At 42.2% G+C, this 20,983-nt stretch overlaps 2 protein-coding genes and 1 pseudogene across 2 annotated transcripts; 2 read left to right on the forward strand and 1 right to left on the reverse strand.

Moving 5' to 3' along the window:
- Positions 1-316: 316 nt before the first annotated feature.
- On the forward strand, positions 317-2,758 carry LOC128429650 (WD repeat-containing protein 19-like; annotated as a pseudogene).
- A 5,799-nt stretch (positions 2,759-8,557) lies between these two features.
- lrata (lecithin retinol acyltransferase a) lies at positions 8,558-11,051 on the reverse strand. Its single transcript, XM_053418433.1, has 2 exons — positions 10,503-11,051; positions 8,558-9,140 (listed from the first exon to the last, which is right to left on the reverse strand). Exons 1-2 carry the CDS (start codon positions 11,049-11,051, stop codon positions 8,988-8,990), a joined length of 702 nt encoding a protein of 233 aa, XP_053274408.1. The 3' UTR covers positions 8,558-8,987.
- Positions 11,052-15,500: 4,449 nt separating this feature from the next.
- On the forward strand, positions 15,501-19,590 carry fgg (fibrinogen gamma chain). The gene is made up of 9 exons (XM_053418432.1): positions 15,501-15,713; positions 15,810-15,857; positions 15,975-16,161; positions 16,285-16,369; positions 16,912-17,042; positions 17,390-17,523; positions 18,175-18,359; positions 18,540-18,817; positions 18,938-19,590. The coding sequence occupies exons 1-9, from the start codon at positions 15,651-15,653 to the stop codon at positions 19,114-19,116; spliced, it is 1,290 nt and encodes a 429-aa protein (XP_053274407.1). The 5' UTR covers positions 15,501-15,650; the 3' UTR covers positions 19,117-19,590.
- Positions 19,591-20,983: the final 1,393 nt, after the last annotated feature.

The following is a 20,983-nucleotide window of genomic DNA, read 5'->3' on the forward strand; positions in this document are numbered from 1 at the left end:
AAAATACATGTGCTCGGGCCCGCTCAGTGCTGCTTTGCGGTCCTAGAAATTTTAGAAATTGTATTTATATTTTAATTTAATATTCCTCACTCCTTCACCCTGTAAACTGCTGCTAGCCTTTCCTTTAAATTTAAATTGATGAACTGTTATATGTTATACTTTTATAACATTTTGTCAATGGCTTGTAAAGCACTTTAACTGCAATTGATTTGTCTGAAAGGTGCTAAATGAATAAAGTTTGACTGATTAAAAAACTGGGGTCAAGGAGAAGCATAGAAATAGAAAACTAACTACATACAAACTTGTGATGGCAGTAATGGTTGTACTCTTTCTGCAAGTCTGTTGGTGTCTAAAGAAATGTGTATTAAATAATAATGAAAATTAGCGGATCTGTAGTGAAGCTATTTTTTATCTCAATTTAAACAGACGTGCTGTATTCTCCTTCACATCCCTGGCCCGTATCCACACTGTTTTAACAGAACCTCTACCTGTCCTCAAACTGCCCAGTCGCTGCCCTGGAGATGAGGAGAGACCTGCTGCACTGGGAGAGCGCTCTTATGTTAGCGAAGAGGCTAGCAAAAGATCAGATCCCTTTTATATCCAAAGAATAAGCTGTCCACTTGGAGTTAATTGGAGACTATGTGAATGCACTGGCTCACTATAAAAAGGGCATGACCTGCATAAAAAAATTCCAGGAGCACAATGAGGCGTGTCAAGCAGGTGCAGCCAGGATGTCCATCAGAATGGGTGACATCAGGAGAGGAGCCGCACAGGCTATTCGGCACCCGAGCAGTGTGCTCAAGAAAGTATGAGGAGCCGTATTGGAGAGCATGAAGAAATTCCCTGAGGCTGCTCATCTCTATGAGAAAGCCCTATATTATGATAAGGCTGCGTCGCTCTACATCCGTTGCAAGGACTGGTCGAAGGTTGGAGACCTGCTGCCACAGGTTTCCTCTTCCAAGATCCACTTGCAGCATGCCAAGGCCAAAGAGGCGGATGGAAAGTACAAGGACGCAGCCCAGGCCTATGAGAGCCTGAAGGACTGGCACAACGTGATCCGAGTTCTGCTGGACCACCTGAACAACCCTGAGGACGCTGTGCTCATCGTCATGAAGGCACCGAGCATTGAAAGAGTAAAAATGGTTGCAAGGTTCTTCCTACGGGTGAAGGACTATCACTCAGCCATCCAATTCCTGGTTCTGTCCCAGTGCAACGATGAAGCCTTCCAGCTGGCAGTGCAGCACGGAAAGATGGAGGTCTACGTTGACATCATCGGCTCTGAGTCGACACAGGAGGATTACCAGAGTATCGCTTTCTACTTTGAAGGAGGAGGGAATCATCTGCAGGCTGGAAAGTTCTTCCAGAAGTGTGGACAGTACAGCAGAGCCCTGGAACACTTCCTGAAGTGTTCCAACACAGACAACAACCTGGCCGTGGAGATAGCCATTGAGACGGTGGGTCAGGCCAAAGACAGCTCTTTGACCAATCAGCTGATAGATTACCTGACGGGGGAGAGTGACGGCATGCCCAAGGATGCCAAGTACCTCTTCCATCTCTACATGGCGCTGCAGCAGCACAAGGAGGCTGCTCGAACCGCCATCATCATCGCCAGAGAGAAGCAGTGTGCAGGGAACTACCGTGAAGCCCATGACGTGCTGTTCAGCATGTACACAGAGCTGAGGGCCCAGAAGGTTAAGATCCCTAAGGACCTGACCACCAATCTGATGATTTATCACTCCTACCGACTTGCTGACCTGCAGTGGGACAGAGAAGATCACCTTAAAGCTGGCCACATGCGCAATCGAGTCTCCAACTACATCAGCCGGTTTCCTAAACATGTTGTTACCATTCTGACGGGAGCAGTCATAGAGTGTCACCGCTCCGGGTTGAAAGACTCAGCCTATAGGCTTGCGGCCATGCTGATGAGACCAGAGTACCGAAACGAGATCGACAAGAAGTACCGGAGGAGGATTGAGTGGTTGGTTCGACTTCTAGATACAGATACGTCAGATCTGGAGGAGGAAAAGACTCCATGTCCGTTCTGTGGCTGCCAGCTCCCACAGAACGAGCTGCAGGGTTATTCCTGCAGGAACAACGTGCCCTATTGCATCACACGTGTCGTCACATGCTGAAAGAAGACTGGTCTGTGTGTCCTCACTGTGAATTCCCTGCTCTCTACTCAGAGTTCACTCTGTTGTTGGAGAGTGTGTCTCCCATGTGCTCAGAGACTGTGAGGGTCAAACAGCTGAAGAAGAGCTCGGATTGTTCCCAATACCTGCGCACTTGTCAACTGGATCCATGATTTTAAAATGTATTCAAATCTATATTACAAGTTTCCAATTGTTAATATAATACTTACAAGTGTTGAATGTATTTAATTTGTGTTATTGCTACCAGCCATGAGAATCTGAGTATGTGCTTTTAGGCAAATGTTTATCCAGCAAACTGAATATTTATAATTAACTTTCATCACACAGACCAAAACGAAACATCAACACCCTTACAATACAAACAAAAACATAAAAGACAATAATCACAAAAACAAAAATATGTAGAGATAACTTTAACGTCACAGCCGACATTTATCAGCTTTACTGTTTTCACTAAACGATTGATAAATGTAGGCTGTAACGTTGTAGTTATCTCTGTACATCTTTATTTATCTTACACTAAATAATAATAATAACTAGGGCTACGTTGTAGCACTGACGGGCCCGAGCACCCTCACGTTGAAGCCTGTTGCGGTCGGTGGAGAGAGCGATCGATGAACAAGCGCACGTCTCCGCGTTGCATGCATGTTTTTGCACTGTGGTAAGGATAAACGCTTCACTTCCAGCCGGTTGGATAATGCAGAGTGGATTGACAAAGTACTTTCTGTTTCATGGCGAATCAGTAGGTGGCGCTATGACTAATGAGGGAATATTGACACAAAGAGCTGTTCAGGCTTGGACTCTAATCAAGAGACAGAGTTTGGTAGTGAAAGGACAATGCAGAGTGAAGTAATGAAAACATCAATGTTTACACGGTTTGAGGAAATGTTACAATTCTGACCTGGATCCAAAGAGCCTCAGCTCTTTTGAGCTGTATATCGTAAAGCAGCCAGGAGCAGTTCATCAAAGTATAAAACATGTGCCTTCCTGTAGCCACCAGGGAGCGCTGTGATTTCAAGTCATAATTTCTGTGTAAATGTCATCAAGCCGGGACTCTTGTGTTACATGTCTAGTTTGGACTTGATTGGACCATCTAGGTCCAAGATACAGAACCTCGCGTTTTGATGGCGTTTAATCAAACTTTGACTCAACACCACGGAGCGACGACAAAGGATCTTTAAATCAGTTTTTATCTCCATCTTGTTGTGATGACACTCATCTCAATTTGAAGTTGATCAGATGAAAGCCCTGGGACAAGTATGTTAAAGTAAAAATGGTGAATATGGTCAAAATGGCCACTATATGGAAAATTGCCGGGTTCCTGTGGTACTATCCATAGACCTTGAATTTCCTGAAAAGTTTTATTACTTTTTGAGCATGTCTAAATCTTTAAATTTTAATAGGGCCTCCCACCATTCTGCGCTCGGGCCCTAATCATAATATTTCCGTTTATCATCCTCTGCTCTAATCTCGGTGAGAATTGGTGTAGAAAGTGCTCGTCTTGATTTCCGTGCCGGCCCTTTTTGCGTGGAATCTGCTATCGGGGAAGTTAGGAGACAAGGATTAAAAGCAGCAAGGATGGAGAGAAAATATGGGGTCTGACTCAACAACAAGATGGACAAACAATATCTGTAGGTTTCAGCCGCCATTGTAGTTACTGTCAGCTCCTCCAGTCTGTCTCCAACCACGCCCTAAACTACCTCCAAAAACTCAAGACCAGCCAGGTGAGATGACAGCTCACCAAAACCAGGATGAAAAAGACTGGAGGTCCGGACAACATGGACCCCAAGGTCTTCAAGGTGTGTGGAGCAGCTTCAGGTGTGTTTCTACATCTATACAACCTCTCGCTGAGACTGCCCAAGATCTGGAAGATATCCTGCATCTTCCCTGTGCCCAAGACGGAGCGTCCCAGTGCTGCAGACGACTTCGGACCGGTGTCCTTAATGTCACCTTTAAGAGGATCGTCCCACCGCACCTCGGGCCCATAGAGTGGAAAAACTCTGATCCCATCTCTATTTTTTTTTTTTTTTTAAATAGCCTTGTGTATAGATGTATTTATCCCTACTTTGAATACATTTCTATATTTACACATATTTTTTGTCATACTATATTTTTCACTTGAGCTGCTACTTTCTTTATTAACATCGACCTGCAGGGATGGAGCGCCCCTGTTCTCCACAATTTTAGACTTAAGCATGCACGAGTTTCAAACCCACTATCAGAAGTAAACTGAACATCTAGTATTCATTCTAACATCATCAGAGGCAGAATATTAATTCCAGCACTCTATAACAGATAAATAAATATACTGGTGGCATAGTGAACAGCTTTAAGGAGCACTCTATATCTTGGCTCAGATCTCACTCAGATTTCCAAGGCTGTGCCCAAACCAAGGTCAACAAAGATTCTTCAAGTTTATGTTTCCTTGAAAAACCCCAAATCTGTATGAATTTAAAAAAAGGCTATCGATACCAGTGTCTGTATATTTGTATTTGCATGTGTGCAGGCATACAGCTGATTAATGTATTGTATGTAGGGATATGGCTGTGTACACTTAATAAATGTTTAAATTGATAAAAAAATCTGTATCCACAAACATTTTATAGAATAGTATAAATGTGATATATATAGAGTCTGACATATGCATACCTGGAAAACCACGAGAACCAAACTGGTGGTGCATGCGCCGGCCTAAACTGTGGTTCCATGACTATTGCATGTGTACATGAGGAACCGTTCTCCGGTTCTGCAGGAGGATGTATCTGATACACTTTCTTGTGCTGCTGTGTCATTTGTGAATTTCCTCCATGGAGGATACATTAAGGTACATCTTATCTTACCTTATCTTAAGTACATCAACATGTGCAAGACATTTTGTTTTTTATCGTTTTATTTGGTGAAATACTATCATTGTGAGGACATTTTTTTTTTTTAGGATGTTTTTAATTGAAATTGTAAATCCCTCCATTAACCTTGACAGTCCTCACAGCAGGTGAAGAAGGTAAAGTCAGCTCAGTTGCTGGGGGATGTTGGCACCGCTGACCTCTTCTGCTTCCTGCACAACCCCAAAAGGTGGCGGACTCTCTTATACAATGAAGCCTTCTTAGGTTTCTCTGTCTTCTCAGGCAGCCCTGTCTCCTTGGGTTTGGGATCAGGGAGAACATTGGAGAGAACCTCTTCCTCAGTGAGCTCAGTTGTGGAAGCATAAGGTTTATATCTTTGGAAGACCTCATCAGAAGTAACCCTGAACTTCTCCAGATTTTGTAGGAGAACATTCTTCTTCTTCTTCTCCTCCTGCAGCTCGGTTTTCAACTTCTCCTGGTTGGTTGCATGACTTTGCCAGACCTCGTGTTGAGAAGTTTTGAGCTTCTCCAGCTGTTCTTGGAGATCGTTCTTCTTCTTTTTCTCCTCCTGGAGCTCGGTGTCTAACTTCTCCTTGGTGATTGTATGACTTTGGCAGACTTTGTGATGAGAAGCTTTGAGCTTTTCCACCTCCTCTTCGAGATTGTTCTTCATCCTCTTTTCCTCCTGGAGCTCGTTGTTGAACTTCTCCTGAATGGTTGCATGACTTTGGCAGACCTCGTGTTGAGAAGTTTTGAGCTTCTCCAGCTCTTCTTGGAGATCGTTCTTCTTCTTTTTCTCCTCCTGGAGCTCGGTGTTGAACTTCTCCTGTTTGTTTGCAACACTTTGCCAGACCTTGTGGTGAGAAGTTTTGAGATTCTCCAGCTCTTCTTGGAGAGAGTCCTTCATCATCTTCTCCTCCTGGAGCTCGGTGTTGAACTTCTCCTGATTGGTTGCATGACTTTGGCAGACCTCGTGATGAGAAGCTTTGAGATTCTCCATCTCTTCTTGGAGATCGTTCTTCTTCTTCTTCTCCTCCTGGAGCTCGGTTTTTAACTTCTCCTGGTTGGTTGCATGACTTTGCCAGACCTTGTGATAAGAAGCTTTGAGCTTTTCCACCTCCTCTTCGAGATCGTTCTTCATCCTCTTTTCCTCCTGGAGCTCGTTGTTGAACTTCTCCTGATTGGTCGCATGACTTTGGCGGACCTCGTGGTGAGAAGTTTTGAGCTTCTCCATCTCTTCTTGGAGATCGTTCTTCTTCTTTTTCTCCTCCTGGAGCTCAGTGTTTAATGTCTCCTGGTTGTTTGCAAAACTTTGCCAGACCTTGTGGTGAGAAGCTTTGAGATTCTCAAGCTCTTCTTGGAGATCGTTCTTCATCGTCTTCTCCTCCTGGAGCTCGGTGTTGAACTTCTCCTGGTTGGTTGCATGACTTTGCCAGACCTCGTGACGAGAAGCTTGGAGCTTCTCCAGCTCTTCTTGGAGATCGCTCTTCTTCTTCTTCTCCTCCTGGAGCTCGGTTTTCAACTTCTCCTGGTTGGTTGCATGACCTTGCCAGACCTTGTGATAAGAAGCTTTGAGCTTCTCCAGCTGTTCTTGGAGATTCTTCTTCTTCTTCTTCTCGTCCTGGAGCTTGGTGTCTAACTTCTCCTGTTTGGTTGCATGACTTTGGCAGACCTTGTGATGAGACGCTTTGAGCTTTTCCACCTCCTCTTCGAGATTGTTCTTCATCCTCTTCTCCTCCTGGAGCTCGGTGTCGAACTTCTCCTGATTGGCTGCATGAATTTGGCAGACCTCTTGAGAAGAAGCTTTGAGATTCTCAAGCTCTTCTTGGAGAGAGTTCTTCATCTTCTTCTCCTCCTGGAGCTCACGGTTGAACTCCTCCTGGTCGGTTATATGACTTTGGTAGAACTTGTGATGAGAAGATTTTAGCTTATCCAGCTCTTCTTGGAGAACGTTCTTTTTAGTCTTCTCCTCCTGGATCTCTGTGTTCTTCTTGGCCAGCAGGTCTATGAGGTACCTTATTTGTTGGGACATACAAATAGAGTTTTGCAGAATCGTTGCTGGGCCTTGAACAGTCCCCACGTTTTGTTGAAAAAAACCTTCCATCACTAGTTTATTCTATTAGTTTTAAATAGAAAGTTAGATATATATATATAGAACATTGAACGTGTCTTTAATCTTTAACATTAAACATGTTTGTGATCTTAAAGACTCCTTTTCCTTTGCATGTATTTTTGGGTCGTTATTACCTTTATGTTGTTTTTATTTATAGGACATAGGCTTTATTGTGAAAGGGAAACAGAGAGAATGGGGGAGCACATGCATAAATGGCCGCCAATTCTCTTCTTCCGGAACATTCCATTTATTCCTTGATTTCTTTATTTTTACATGTTTCCTTTCAATAGTCATATTTCATCACAAAATGCAAAAATCTAGATTAATAATCGTGGATTTCAGCACAATGTAAAATAAATCTTTTGACTCACATTGTTTAAGACAATGAAATAAAACTGTGAATCCACAATTACTGCTGGTTGGAAAAGTCTTAAATATGCAAAACTATTACATACAAAGTCTTAATTATGTTGAGCTATGTCTGAATTATTTTAATGTTCATATATATATATTTGCCAATATATGGGTATATTGGATTTTTTACCCCCAACTATCAACATTAGCATCTGCACCACAAGTCCACATAGGACGGGCTCTCAGGTTTTAGTTTTTGCAGAAGGGGGCGCTGGGATTTTAAGTCACGATTTCTGTTTAGATGTCTTCAAGTCGCGACACTTGTCTTACATGTGTAGTTTGGAGCCGATTGGACCAAATATGTCTGAGATACATAAGCTCGTGTTTTGATGGCTTTTCATCAAAGTTTGACGTCACGCCACGGTCACACGGTATGACAAAAAAATCGATCTTTCAATAACTTTGGATCTCCATTTTGTTGTGATGACACTCGTCTACATTTTAAGTTGATCTGATGAAAGCTCTACGACAAGTACATCAAAGTAAAAATATGGAATATGACCAAAATGGCCACTAAATCCAAAATGGCGGGCTTCCTGTTGCGTATTTCATAATGGTCCTTGAGGCTTTTTTGTGCATCTGGTCATGATACACAACTATCCTCATTTTCGTGAGGATCAGTGAATGCTAAATGAGGGGCTTTTCCGTAGGTGGCGCTGTTGAGCCATTTTGCCACGCCCATTTCCATTTCTCCAGAATACGTGAATTTTCACCACTTTCTAATTTACTGCAAAGTTTTACAACTTTTTGAGCATGTTGAAAAATGCTCAGAATAATCCTTTCAATTTCAATAGGGCCTCCCACCGGAGGTGCTCGGGCCCTAATAATACGCATGAAATGGGGAGAGAGAGGGAAGGATGAGATGCTGCAAAGGTAGTAAGCAATTATTTTTTAACTTTCTTTAACATGGCGAATTAAAGCTTTAACGACGGCACATCCTCCGAGCGCTCTTCTAGTTCAGGTTCATTTAGAGCTCTGCTTCCACGGTCGTGTTAGTGCAGATATATGAAGGCTCGTGCTCACACAAGACACACAAATAAAAAATAAATGGTTTATTAAACATTTGTCATATTTACAGGTTTATATTTATATTTATATATATAAGTACAATGCGATAAAAAAAAGCTGCTGTATATACACAGTACATTACGATACTCTGAGTGCTACATGTACCTCTTTATATCCACCTCTGTCGTGACTCAAATGTTAAAAATGCACACACACGAATCACTAAATTTAATCTTATACCAAAGATTTCATGCATTTGACCACACTTTTTAAGTTTAAGGCATAAAGGACGAAATCAATGCACAGTCACATCCATCATTCTACTCATTCTACTAAATGAAGGCGTTGCTGTGAAGCGGACTTTGAATGGCGTCACATGACAAGAGTCTGGAAGAGGGGCCCGGTCCTTCTTTGCCAAGTGAAAGTTCAGTTCAGTTTGTCCCCGTGTGCTGGGCCCCTCTAACCAGCCATCCACAGCGTGAAGGGGATGAGAATTGTGGGTAATGTAGTTGAAGCCGCCATGCCAAAACACACAATGGAGATCATTCCCAGCAGCCCTGAGGCGATGACGCTGCGCTGGTCTCTGATGATTGATTTCAGGCACTCGCAGAACTACAGGGAGAAAGAGAGAAGAAAGAAAAATTCAGTAACTTCACATGTTTGATGGATTCTTGGATCATGTTTGATTAGGTTCTCGCTGCAGGAAAAGTTTCCACGCAGTCGTCGCCTGGAATGTGTAAAAAAAATCTTCAGGCGTGCGTCCAACGATTTAACTGCAGCTGTAAATCAGTTTGTGAGGTTACAGCCAGTTCACTCGGTGTGGTTTGCTGATTTTAGATTTCCACCTTGGTTTTGGAATGTGCGCCAGTTAAATGGACGAGAACATGAACTCTGGGTGGACTGGGCTTCCAGCAGATGTGGTGATTAAGTCTGCATCTGCTAACAATAAAGCAATAACACATTTTTTTATTATAGATTTTGGCTTTTTGAAGAAAATAAGCATCAGATGACAAATATTTAAGAGTTTGGTGTCATATTTCCACCGACATCTAGAGAAGCAGCGAATCAGGATCTGTGTTGTCAGAGATGTCCTGTGTGTAGATTGAAGACCTCATTTCACTTGAAGCTATTGTTACATGACAAATATTCCTAAATATTACATTCATTATATAGATACAATATGAATACAACTCAAATAATTTCAAACTAAGTCACAGATATGTAGTTTTACTCCAGCACAGAGTATTATTGGAGTTTTGGTTTGTTTCCTTCAGTTTACGTTTACTCTATATTAAGTCGGAGCTTTGGTTAATATTATATTATTCTATTGTTTACCATAATCTTATTTATGTTTTATCCACATTTTTAACGTATGAGACTTAGTTGCTCTGTGCATGGACGGGATGTGAGGTATTGTCTATGTAAATTTGTTCTGTTCGTTGCTTTTCGTTGCATTTTGTGTATATATCTTTAAGTGATTCATTGATTGACTGGTTGATGCAGGAATCATTGTGTAGGTTATACATAAAGCACCATGGTTAGGAGGGAGCCCAATCAGGGTGCGTTATGTATAACCTAGACCCTGATACCAATCAATCAATATGTACCTTAGTACAAGTTTTATTTGTCAAGTGTAAATTTAGTAGCATAAGATGATACAACCCCATTATCAAATCAACATTAAATACATGCTCCGGACTTGATGGTGGCTGTGAGAAGTGCTTCAGGGTGGGGGCTTACGTTCACATGTGTTTCAGGTTAGGGTCACAATTTTTCAATCTTAAGTTCATGTCCTTCTCCTCCCAAGGGGGGGGGGAGTATAGGGGCCCCCACGACAAATTTTGCCCATGTGCTGTCAAACACTTTAACCCGGCACTGTTTACAAAAACAAGTGAATAGATTTGAATGAGGCATCATGTTTCTAGATGACATGGCTTTTATGCTTAGTTGTTTAATTCTGCTGTGGAGCGTTACCTTCTCTGACTGCCTGCTCGCTGCATGTCCATATCTGCAGAAGGTCACAAAGTGTTCACAGTTATTCCACAGCAGACTGTAGGGGATCGATCCCACGTGTTTCTCAGCCCTCTTGGCCACCTCTTCGTTGGGGAACGCCGGCGCCTTCATCGTCTTATCCCGGCAGTTCACCAGGATGCTGCAGCCATACGCAAAGTCCTCCAGGTTGTCGACGCGCACAGTGGCGCACTTGTACATGCAGCCGAGGATGAGCCGCTTGTTGGAGATGACGGAGCCGATGAGCCTCTGGTCAGTTGTCAGCACGGGGAGGATGTCGGGGATCATGTGAGCCACCTTGTTGTCACCCAGGTAAATACCGAAGTGCGTGAAAAGGGTCCTCGGCACCTCGAGCAGGTCTCCTCGGCGCGGGGGCGCACCGCGCTGCGCGGGACGCTCCTGCTGCTCCTCCTGCTCCTCCTGCTCCTCTGCGTCCAACCAGCTGCACTCGAACAGCTTGAAGTTGGAGAGGAGGGAGAGCTTCTCCACCAGGAAGGTCAGCAGCTGCAGCATCGTGAGCGCGTAAAAGGGGAATGTCTGCAAGAGCGCGAGTGGAGCGAGCTTTTTATCCACGGTGGAACGAGGACACGAGTGACCTTTTGCACGTGCGCCTTCTCCTTTTTCACGAATGTGCAGCAGCTCTCCATTAATCTTGTTTTGTGCTAACGCAGCAGCAGAGAGGAAGAGAATTAGCTGTGGAGCACGGGATTCATTTCTAATCCTTATTAATGTATAATAAGTCATTCATGAGAGAAATGGTGGTATGTATCCTCCTCACAACCTGGCAACCCAAAAGAGACTTGTCCTTCTATGACACATCTGTAAAGACCTTTATGAAGGGTGTGTTATTATTAAGGTGCAATAACAGTATTTTCAAAAGTAAGGAGGTTTGTCGGAAAATAAACTTGATGTGGACAAAATCCATCTGATAAGATTTAAGTGGAATAACATTATTTTAGATCAAATAAGATACAGTAAACTTTATTGGGGGGAATTCAGGTGTCATTGTGGCAGATATTTAAAAAGAGGTATAATATAGAGAGTGATATAATATTAATAGACAAGTACAAAATATAATACAAATAAAGAGATGAATGTCGACGACATATTCAATACATTTAAAAGTTAGTGAAGCATAAAAGGAGTATTATAGGTCCACTGGAAAGTTGGTTCCTGCTGCCAAATGCTGTTCTGACTGTCACCACCAGTAAGTATTTATATTTCCAGTCATGTTTCCGGTAGGATTTACTCTATAGCAACAACACTAGGACATTAACTCACTGGTGGCTGTGACCAGATTAACCACTGGAGGTAACAAGCTCCATTGTTCAGTCCTCATTTCAAAGTTGGGGAAGGTCCTTCTCGGTTTCAGGTCCATGGCCGGCTGAGTTTGGTGTTGACGAACTTGACTGGGCCGCACTGAGCCGTGACTTCAATCCCATCAAACTCCTTTGGGATGGAGTAACTAACTCATAGAGGCTGCTCTGTTCTGTCCCATTCTCAATCCAGGATCAGGCCTGAATGAGCTGCACTTTCTCAGAGGAACCATATGATAAGATAAAACATTCCTCTGACCGATTACCATAATCCTGTTGGGTTTTAGGTTTCACGCTCATCTTTAAACCCCAAATACCTTGAGAAACGCTTCAGCCTGTTGGATCGCGGTGTCTCTGAGTCGTTTTTTTTACATTTACTGACCCGGATCTGTAGACTCCTTGTAAGAGGGACATGTTTGCTGGGGTTTAGTTTAAGCTACGTTTAGCTGCTTGCTCAGACTGCGGGGAAACCAGTTTGACCAACAAAGTGAACACATGATGACTGTGATTAATGATCCTGCAGCACTATAACACTCACCTTTGAAATTCTTCTAACCTGGAAAACTTTCAGATGATAAACTGGTTCATAAATGATAAGCAAAAAGCAGGTTATCACTGTTAAAGTAAAGTAAAGTGCATGAGAGGTCAATATAACCCTACACCACTCCAAATCTGTAAATATGTATTTTATAATCCTGTCAACATGTTAGTTAACAAAAAGCTTATTTTCAATCATCAATAAATACTCTGATAGATTAACAGTACTGCTCTGTTAAAGACATTTAATGTTTCATCCTGAAAGTAGAAGAACATTCAAGTAAAGTAACTAAGTAATGTAATTGTACTTGAGTATCATAGAGGATGAGAAAGAGGCGCTTTACACATAGAAGATGTCAGACGCCTGAATGTTACAGACAATGTCTTGTTGTTGTGAGAATGTCTGACTCTGCTGCGTTCTTCATAAGTGAAAGGCCGAGTTCATATCTGAAAACAGACAGAATTGCTTTATATGTGTCTGACATCTTTTATTGGAGAGCAGCTGAAGGACCAAGTGAAGCCTCTCCAAATTAAGCACAGACGTAATATCAATGCAACAAGTGCTGTAACCTCACATGGAAACTTAAGAAAACTGCATCATACAAAATGTGTTTCCTGTGATATTATTGACGGATTACACTCAGGTCCTGTGTGTCGAGCGTCCGCCTCGCTGCCTGCTCCCGTCGGCATCACACCACCTTCAGCTGAGACGACTTACCGCCGCTGACCGCAGGCTGAACCCCGAGTTGGCACCACAACAAACCTTTGGCCTGTGTCCGGGGGGGATTTACACCGTGGTCAACCGGCTCCAGACTTATCGCTGTGCGGGACCCGAGCAGGGCTCTTTAAAATTAATTCCTGGTCAGACAACCTGTGATATATGTCGACTTTATTTTCTTAAAACCCTAAGTTGATTACCGGTGGAGCCATTTCCTAGAGACGCCAGAGAATAACAGTGACTCAGCAGCATATTCCTATGATTTACAGGGTAAATAGAGGGGGATTACAACTGCAGATTATTATATCACACAGATTATATGTTGTTTTATATTCTGATGGAGAAGAAGACGAATGTCAGGCTGGCCTCGACGAGAACAACAACGCTACAGAGCACGTCTCAACCTCCAGGACACAGTGTTCAGGGCGAGTCTCCACGTCTTCATGGCACTTAGAGGGAGAAAGAGACACTTTCCATCTGGTGCTTTCCTGCACAAAGAGGCCAGTTCAGCGAAGGTTCAGCTCTGTTTAGGTTCATGTCCCTGGCAGTTCACTCGCAGGTCAGCGAGGCTTTATATCCATCAGGAGCCTGTTTCTCCCACATAATAAAAAGCAGGTCACCGGGAGGTGGTTGAGGGACGATCTATCATCCAACGTCAACACGGGGCCGACAGACGAATCGTTAGTTTGCTCAGTTTGGTCACATGTGTCTCCACCGTTTGTTTTGATTCCTCCTGCAACCTGAAGAATATAGAACATAAAACCCATTATCTACCGCAGCCATGTTCAAATGAACTTCTGTAAGATATCAGAACGAGTAGAAGCATGAAACCAGAGACATGTGGGAAGGAGGCCGTGAGGCGATTGGCTGTTTTTTGCTCTCCTGGAGTTGTGAAATTAGATATGTGAGTACAATAAAGTTTGACGTCTTTGAACATACAATAAATCAGGTTATAAGTAAGTTTAAATTCATGGCTCTCTGTGGGTAAAGTCCTAATCACACATGTTGCATGATACACTGTAAGAAGTGCAACTGATTGTGCTTTTAGTTTCCAGCCATTGATTGTGACTGAATCTTATTCAGGTTCCTCACCAGTATACTCCACACCACCACTCAACCCTGTATCACCCTCACTCCTCCTAAAGCAAATGTTCATGTTAAAAGAGAGAAGGCGGATTCATGCGTCTCCACTTTGTGTGTCGGCTCAAACAAAGACTCACATACTGTGTGTATCCAGTTTTTACTCTTTTTTATCCAGAGCTCCCAAATGAGCTGCTTGACTCTGTGTACTTATACATGTGAGCTCCCAGATTGTTTTGTCTACTGTGGTTCCACTCCCACTAGTGGTTTGACCGACCAGTGCAGCCAGTTAGGACATCGGTTCCATTTAACCCTTTTTCTGCAGCGTTCAAACATCACCACTTTTTACAGCAGCTTGTTTCGACAGTCCCAGTATGAAGTAACAGTCAAACAGAGACTGGGACAAATCTGATTCTGACCTGACGCCCTCATTAGCAGGACAACAACATTTTCCTGAGGAACTTAATAGAACATTTAAACTAAACTAAACATTGTTTGCTCTTAAACTGCTGTGGTTACAGGTTGATAAGGTTCATGGACACAACTTGGTAAAATGTCCGGGTTAAGATAAGGAAATTATTAACAGGAATTATGTTTTTTTCTCAAATATGTCATAATTTACATTTGCAAACTCAGTGATTGTGATTACACTTTATTCATTCAAGGAAACTTCTTACCACACTTGCTTTTTTTAAATAATCATTTTATTGTTGTCCTTCCTAGATCAAGTCAAGTCAGTTTTATTTACACTGCGCCAAATTATAACAAAAGTAGTTTTTGAACAAATGTAAAGTGTCTATGAGCAGTTTTAAAAGTGATAAATGAATGACATGTATTATAATTGTTATTATCAAAGAAATAATCTCAGGGCTAGAAAGATCTAGATGTTAATATTACGATATTATTTATATACTGTATATAAACTTCAGAATATTGGAGACGTCCCATTAAAAGTTCAAAAGTGACTCTGGCTGATGTCAAATTTATATTTTCCTCAGCCACGTTCATAAACATAAATGTATTTATACACAACGCACCAATGTAATAATGATATAAAGATTTTTTTAAATGAAATGACCTGTTCTGTGTTGTTGCTGATCATTATCATAAGAGTAAACACACTGTGTTACAAGCTTTACTGGAATATGCAGGAATAAGATAAGATATCTGTAACATATAGTTGACTCTCCAGGCCTGGATACAGCTGAGTCATCAGTTTTTGGACCTAATCTGTCACTTTTACAACACAAACACACAGTTTGTGACATCAATTATCAGTAACCGTCTCTCAGTCAGACGTTTGAGTCACGGCTCTTTCCCGGCTCGGCGAGTGGGATGTTTGCATACGAGCTTCTAATCGAACACTGAACCCACGACCTCGCTGGAGATAAATATCCCCCCCAAGTCCGACTGCTCTTCATTCTCCGAGAGTTCGAGACCACGACTGGTGGCTGGAGCAACATGGTGCCATCACTTGTCAGAACAGCCGGGGCTCTTCTGCTACTCGTCTCCTTCTCTTCTGCAGTAAGTCACCGAATCTAATCCAACAGTTTCTCCCTGATGCAGTTTTTGTCAGTAGAAAGAAAATCTGAATCCTTTTATTCTTTTGTTTTCCTGCAGCAGCTCAGAGGAGACGCCGCCCCATCGTGCACCCAAAATGACGGCTTTGTGAGTATTTGAATGTAAAGACTTTGAATGTTTTTGCTTTGTGACTTGCTTGAAGTTTTTTTATCTCTGAGTCTAACCCCATGATGGACATGTCTCACTTGCTCTTTCTGCACTCAGGGGTTATACTGTCCCACCACATGCGGCGTGGCTGACTACATGATCCGGTACATGCCAACGGTCGAAAGGGATTTAAGCCATTTGCAAAGAGAGCTGGACACAATCTCCAATCTGACCCAGAGCGCCGAGGAAAAAATCGTGTACATGAAGGACTCGACTTCTACAGTTCAAAAGAGCGGCCTACAAGGTGCCTGACACAAAATCATTGCACCTTTTTTTAAGCAGTTTATTTGACTTGATAATAACTAAACCAGTGTCAATGTACTGGGTGTTTTAATCGAACTGGGTCGATTTGACTTTTTCTTTTCAGACACCTACTTCAAGAAAACGTCGAACATGCTGGACGATGTGGCTCGCTTTGAAAAGACCATCATCACACAAGAGCAGCAAATATAGTAAGTTACCATGAGAAAGAGTAAAGTCAAATTACTCAAGTACTGTGTTTATTATAAGTTTAAGCTCACTACAACTTAATATAAGTACTTTGGCAACTTTGTTTCCTATAAATCATGATGCATTGCAACAATATAATAAATGATCAGCAATTATAACCTGGCTCAGTAACATTTGATAAATCTCAAATATAATCCGTAGAATAACACTTTCAAAGAAATCATATTGTACTTCGTCCTTGTAGTGGAATATTTTCACAAAGTACAAACTCTACTCGGACCCTCAGGTCAATGCACGCCAGCCTCCTCGCCCACGCAGTTTGCACTGATCACAGATCAGATGGCGATTTGCCATCACACGACTCAGACTCGTGAAAGATTTTTTTTAAACACACATCTGAATTGGATTTGCCTTTTTTCCAATGACTTCTCATTTTCTTATTTGATCTACTTTAAGTCTTTTTTATTTAATAAGAAACGCAGGCGTGAATAACTCGGGAAACATCTCATTCAGCTCCTGTTTGTTTCTCCCCCCCCCCCCACAGTCAACTTCAGAATATGATCTCCTCTAACGAAAGGAGAATGGCCGACCTGAAGCAGCTCTCCATCCAGCTGCAGCAGAAATGCACCGAGCCCTGCACCGACACGGTCGACATCAAACCCATCACAGGACTTGGTAAAAAAAAAGAAAGAGAGAGACTCTAATCAAATCAACTCTGACCCTGACCCAGGCCGCTCCAATTTCACAAGAAGTTTCTCAATCGTTCCTCATCTGAACAACATTTGTCCTCGTTCAGTGTTTAGTCAGAAAATCAATACGGTGCATCAGTGCAGAGTAAACAGCTGTAGTCCACATGTCATTTGTTTTGACCTCATTTCAGAGAACTTTCTCCACATCATTCAGACCAACGACTGAAAAAGAATTTGATCATAAACTGAAATAAGAGAGTTTATGAATGATATTTTTCTCTTTCTGTCAAATTGACTTTTGCTTTTCTTCTTCTTCTCTCCTTTTTTTGCCAGACTGTCAGGACGTTGCAAACAAGGGTGCGACGGTCAGCGGCCTTTACTACGTGAAGCCGCGGACGGCCACCGAGCAGTTCCTGGTCTATTGTGAGATCGACAGCTTCGGACGCGGCTTCACGGTCATTCAGAGGGTACGTGTCACTTCCTCTGACTCTGTGACGTCTTCATCCTGCAGCAGGGGACTCACACGTATTACTTTAGAACCGTCAAATAAAAAGTAATTTGCAAATAAGAACAAAAACTACTATTTATACTTTTACTACTACTAAAAATAAGCACTTTTCAAAACAAAGTAAAACAGTAGTGCTTCATAAATAGAGAAAAATACATAAAAAAATAGCATAGGTAATACAAATACAAATGAAAACAGTCATAAAGGAAAAAAAAAAGAAAAACGCACAGATATTGATTAAGTTATTGACTCTGCAGAAATTCTAATATATGACACAACAGAAATGAGCATTTGGTTTAAACACGGATTTTCTCAAATGGAAAATATTCAGTTGATTTTATGTGTGACAGAATATAGTAAGCTGTTTTTCTAAATTAAACTGATAATTAGATACATTTTTTAAATATAATATTATTAATAATAATAATACCAGCATTTCTCCCATGGGATCAATAAAGGATTATCTTATAGCGAGAGATAAATAAATGTAATACCCTCCCTTTGCTCACTAATAATTTTTACGCAGTCCAGTAGTCAGCTACACTGTGCCCCTGTACCGAGAACTGTTTTATTCACTTATTACAGCAACTTTTTTCCTGCTTGTCCACAGAGACGTGACGGCAGCGTGGACTTCTTCAAGGACTGGATCCAGTACAAGCAGGGCTTCGGTTACCTCTCCCCAGACGACACCACCGAGTTCTGGCTCGGCAACGAGAAGATCCACCAGCTGACTGTCAGCTCCAACATCCCCACCGTGCTGAGGATAGAGCTTATGGACTGGTCGGGCAACAAAAAGTATGCACACACACACACACACACACACACACACACACACACACGCGATAACAGATTATATAAGAGGCGAGCAAAGGGACTCTCTTACAAGGCAAACATGACCCCAGTGATGAGGTTTCCCTTTGAAGAACATAAATACCCTAAACCCCCCCCCCCCCCCCCCGCCTCCTCTTCCTCCAGGTATGCAGACTACACCATGTTCAAACTTGGGGCAGAGGCCGACAACTACCGCCTGACCTACGGTTACTACTTTGGCGGTGACGCCGGCGACGCCTTCGACGGATACGACTTCGGAGACGACCCCAGCGACAAGTTCTACACGTCACACAACGGCATGCAGTTCAGCACCTTCGACAAGGACAACGACAAGTTCGACGGCAGCTGTGCTCGCCAGGACGGCTCCGGCTGGTGGATGAACCGATGCCACGCCGCACATTTGAACGGCAAATACTACCAGGGTAAGAGCACGTGGCCACAACCAGGGCTGCACCACCGTTAACTTGGAGGGTTTGTCAAGCAAACACAGCGAAGTCGTGTGTGTTGTCGACTCTGAACTGTTTGTGTTCCCCTTCATCCAGGCGGCGTATACTCAGAAAAGGATGCAGGTGAATTCGGCTACGACAACGGCATCATCTGGGTGACATGGCACGACCGCTGGTACTCCCTGAAGGAGACGACCATGAAGCTCATTCCCCTGAGCCGCATCGCATCAGGGGGCGGAGAGCAGGCGGGGGTGAAACAGTTTGGCGGACTTTGAATTTAGTAAAACACACAAACGCACGTGTTTGAGCTCCGTACTCAGTTTGTTCAGCACAACAACCCTGAAATCACCCCAAGTGCTTCCAGGGGGGAAATGTCCGACTTCATGGTGTTTCTCCATGTGACGTCTGGGTGTTGTGGTGATCTGAGGCAGCCGGACACTGATGCTCACACTCTCCTTTATTCCGTCAGTGTTGTTTTAGAGCTTGAAATAAATGTCTTTTCTTTACCAATCAGATTTGTCCTTACTTTACCAAACCGTTCAAACACCAGCCGGTAAAGTCTGTAGCAGCCATAACTTCTGTTTTGTAAAAACAACGTGAGATTCACACTGAAACACCGAGAAAGTGAACGTGACACCAACAAGATCTGTGTTTGGACCGATCCTGAGACGATTCAAATGTTTTTTAGTCGTCCAAAAAGTTCAAATGTAGTTCAACAGCCCTGAAATAAAAAATATATTACCTGTAAATGTTTTGTCAACTTCCTTTGTGCATCAACAACACACTGCGACAGTATCAAAATCAGAATGTAGTTTTTACTGCAGATTTCCGGGCTCATTCTCATGAGACAACACACAAACATTCAGAGGAATTATAAATGGAGAGATACAAATAGCAGCCTCTTTGTTTTGTATTTAATCAAACAGCTTTTTGATTAATGAGGGAGTTGGCTCCACGTGGAACATTTGAAATAGGGTTCGAACAGAGTCTGGTGATTTGCTTTAGAAGCAGCCAAACACAATCCATCGGTAAAGATGTGTCTCCACAAAATGAATAAATAAAAGATATTGAAGTACTTCCTAAAGGGTACTTGAAAACGTCCCAGGAGAAATTCAGGAAGTTTATGATTAAATTAATTTAACTGAAGTGCTACTCATTGAGCCTCTTCATTACATGTGGCTGTTTGGTAAAATCAAAGTCATATAAAGTGGATTGGTATTAAGTTAAACTTTATATCTCAGCCCGGACAAATTATTAACTTTAATAAAATGTTCCTGTTTTCACTTCTCAGTGATTAAGCCCAGAATAACGGTTTCAGCTGGAATAAAACTTTTTACATTTGACCGCAGTTAATTATTAAACAATAAAACAGGACATTGTCGCGACAGACTTCTTCTCAGAACATGTTACTGTGTGTATTTTGACTCACACAAGAACAGTTTGTTTACCTTGGGTTGTGTACTGGTAGTATTTGTCCTCATGCATCATATCACTCACCACGTGTGGAGTTCAAATTCCATCTGGCTCTTTGCAGATGGTTGCACCAAAATGGCAAAGGCCTGTTTTTGTCCTAACACTGGTTATTTACACATTAAGGCCCCGTATGCAGCTCACCACTGCCTGAAGTCTGCAAGATCAGATCCAACTGAACTGAAATATACAAGGAAATGTTTACTGCTATATTTGATCGTTTGGTTCTCGTCCTATTATGTCTTTTACTGGCTAAACTGTTTTTTTGGAGGATTGGAAAATCTTAAATCCATGTACTTTGTGAGGCAAACATGGCCCGGTAAACAAAGACAGGAAAAGCAAACTTTGGCCCGAGCCACTCATTACACTCATTACTATATAGTCGGAAAAAATTCATTGTGCAGACATTTCGATTTTTCTTGTGCAAAGGTGAAAAAAAGTGGAAATCATTTTAATATACACATCCTTTATACACGTCCATATACAAATCTATACAAAAACACTGAAAGACTAAAACTACAGTGGGAAAACAATACAAGGGAAACATAATCGAAAATATTAAAAACAACCCAGACATCTTGACGAAATAAGTATTTTTTTTGAATATAGGACTAGATGGGGAACGTCTTTTGTTTGTTTGAAAGTCTTCTGCACAATTTAAGTTACTAACTA

The sequence above is a fragment of the Pleuronectes platessa genome, chromosome 3, assembly GCF_947347685.1.
Source record: "Pleuronectes platessa chromosome 3, fPlePla1.1, whole genome shotgun sequence".
Classification (NCBI taxonomy): Eukaryota; Metazoa; Chordata; class Actinopteri; order Pleuronectiformes; family Pleuronectidae; genus Pleuronectes; species Pleuronectes platessa.